We start from the raw sequence: 2,605 nt of genomic DNA, 5'->3' as shown, positions 1-2,605 counted from the left end.
ATCGAAAGTTGCTCCTACTTCATTCAGTCAGCCAGGGGAACCTGCTAGTTCCAGGGTGAACAAGTTTCTTCAGTTAGATCCTCCAGAGTTCACAGGTACTAATCCCGAGGAGGACCCCCAGGTCTTCATTGATGAGATGCACAAGACTCTCCTAGTTATGCGTGCTACTGAGACGGAGGGAGTGGATTTGGCCTCCTACCACCTGAAAAGGGTGGCCTATTTTTGGTTTGAGATATGTGAGGAGTCCTGTGAGGAGGGGAGCCTTCCAGCAAGGTAGAGTGAGTTCACCGATGTCTTTATGGATCATTTCTTGCCTTACGAGTGTAAGACGGCCCGTGCCGCTGAGTTTGAGAGCCTGAAGCAGGGTAGCATGAATGTGTGGGAGTACCAAAAGGAGTACGCGCGCCTGTCCAAGTATTCTATTCATATGTTGCCCACTATGGAGGCTAGAGTGCGTCGGTTTGTGCAGGGCCTTAGCCCCTTGGTTATTAATGAGGTCGCTATAACTGCCTTGAATTCTGATAGGAACTATGGGAATATGGTGGCATTTGCTCAAGCTACAGAGAACCTTAAACTAAAAAATAGAATGGAGCGTGAGGGTTGTAGTAAGGCCCGGTCTACGGGCAACTTTGGTTGTTCTTTCGGTGGTGGTGGTGGTAGGTCGACATTTAGGGGAGGGTCATCAGGGTCATCTCAGTCATTTGCTCTGTCTTCGATTAGTGCACAACCATCAGGTCCCAGTGAGCAGCAATGGAGTCGTTTCAGGCCCATTCAAGGCAACAGGGGACCCTACAAGCAGGGTCGATCTGGATGGAGATTCTAGCAGCAGCGGAGGCCCCCTGCCCTAAGTGTGGGAAGATGCACTCTGGGGTATGCTTCATGGACATACCTATATGCTACGAGTGCGGTATGAGGGGTCACATTCAGAGGGATTATCGCTCGTACCGCCAGATCATGGGCAGGGGTGCGGCACAACCAGCTAGTTCTGCAACTACTACATCCGTAGTGCCTCTCCCAGCTCGAGGCACTCCAGAACACGCAGGGCGTGGTGCATCTAGGTGTGGTACCCAGAACTCGGGAGGGCCCAACAGATTTTATGCTATGTGGAGGCATCGGGATTCAGAGGCTTCTCCAGATGTTGTCACATGTATATTGACTTTCCAATCCCATGATGTATATGCTCTTATTGATCCCGGTTCCATTTTTTCATATGTCACTCCTTATGTTGCTATGTAATTTGGGATAGAACCGGAACAACTTCATGAGCCGTTCTCTGTATCTACTCGGTTGGTGAGTCTATTGTTACCACGCCAGTTTATAGGGTTTGTGTTGTCACAGTGCGTGGTCGGGACACCATGGCCGATCTCATTGAATTGAGGATGGTTGATTTCGATGTAATAATGGGGATGGACTGGCTTTATTCATTTTTTTCAAAGCTTGATTGCCGAACTAGGACCGTTAGGTTTGATTTTCCAAATGAGTCAGTGATTGAATGGAAGGGGGATGATGTGGTGCCGAAGGGTATGTTTATTTCTTACCTTAAGGCCACGAAGATGATCAACAAGGGGTGTATTTACCATTTGGTTCGGGTTATGGACACTGGTGCTGAGGCACTTACACTAGAGTCCGTGTGAGTGGTGAATGAATTTCCAGGGGTCTTTGATGGTAGGCTATAATTGCGTGTTTTAGTCGCTTATCGCACTCTAATTTACTTCACTTTATTTGAGTTTGAGGCTTAATCGCTAGCGTTTTGCACTAATTATGTGTTTTATGCCTTGTAAGAGTGATCTCGAGCTATGTAGACGTTATGGAATGAATTCATGCTATTTTGGAGCTTTGAAGTCTGAGTAACAACCCAAGGATTAAGTTGGGATTGAGTTCGGGGATCAACAGAGACTAGTGCATTCAAAGAGATGAATGAAGAAGCGAGCCGGAGGTCACCTAGGTGCGCGAGCATGCCCTGGGCGCGCATGTAAGGCAGTGTACTGTGCCAAAATGCACGACCAAGTGCGCGACCGTGGACGTCTGATTCTGGAAAGAGTCTTATTTTGCATAGGAGAAGGTGTGTTCATTTGGGCACGACCCTACTTGGTATATATACATGGAAAAATGGTATTTTTGGGAAATTAATAGTGTTGAAATAGTTTGTAGTGCTAATTCAGGAATGTTTCTTTTTATTTTATTTTTATCTGTTTACATTTGGTGTTACTTGATTGAGCGCAGGCTATAGGTTAGATTGGTGCATGACTCGATCCTCTAGGAAGGAAGTGCTCTCATACGAACTAGAAATCGAGAAACAACTCCGACAGTTGAGGAAGGAAATAAATTGCCCCGAGAATATAAAGAAGGTTGGGAAATCCTCAACCAAGGAATTTATAGCGGGAGATGAGGATAATGTTGATTTGGCTGTAAGAGAGGCAACCCAGCAATAAGAAAAAGCTGCACGAGATGCTGAGGAGACAACTCTTCATAATGCACAAACTGTCTATGAAGAGGAGAGGGCTTAGAGAATTGTTCAGAATCAACCTTTGGGTGCAGACCAGTTAGGAAATATAGCTCCCGGTACTAGGAGACCACTTGGTGATTATGCTAGATCGGTCTACAA

The 2,605-nt window shown here is 46.4% G+C and overlaps 1 protein-coding gene across 1 annotated transcript; it reads left to right on the top strand.

The window, feature by feature from the left end:
• The first annotated feature begins 298 nt into the window (after positions 1-298).
• Positions 299-823, top strand: LOC138907478 (uncharacterized). Its single transcript, XM_070198077.1, has one exon. The coding sequence runs from the start codon at positions 299-301 to the stop codon at positions 821-823; it is 525 nt and encodes a 174-aa protein (XP_070054178.1).
• Positions 824-2,605: the final 1,782 nt, after the last annotated feature.

The sequence above is a fragment of the Nicotiana tomentosiformis genome, chromosome 3 (assembly GCF_000390325.3).
Source record: "Nicotiana tomentosiformis chromosome 3, ASM39032v3, whole genome shotgun sequence".
NCBI lineage: Eukaryota > Viridiplantae > Streptophyta > Magnoliopsida > Solanales > Solanaceae > Nicotiana > Nicotiana tomentosiformis.
Note: the sequence above shows the minus strand (reverse complement) of the source record. Positions and strands in the feature narration are given on the sequence as shown.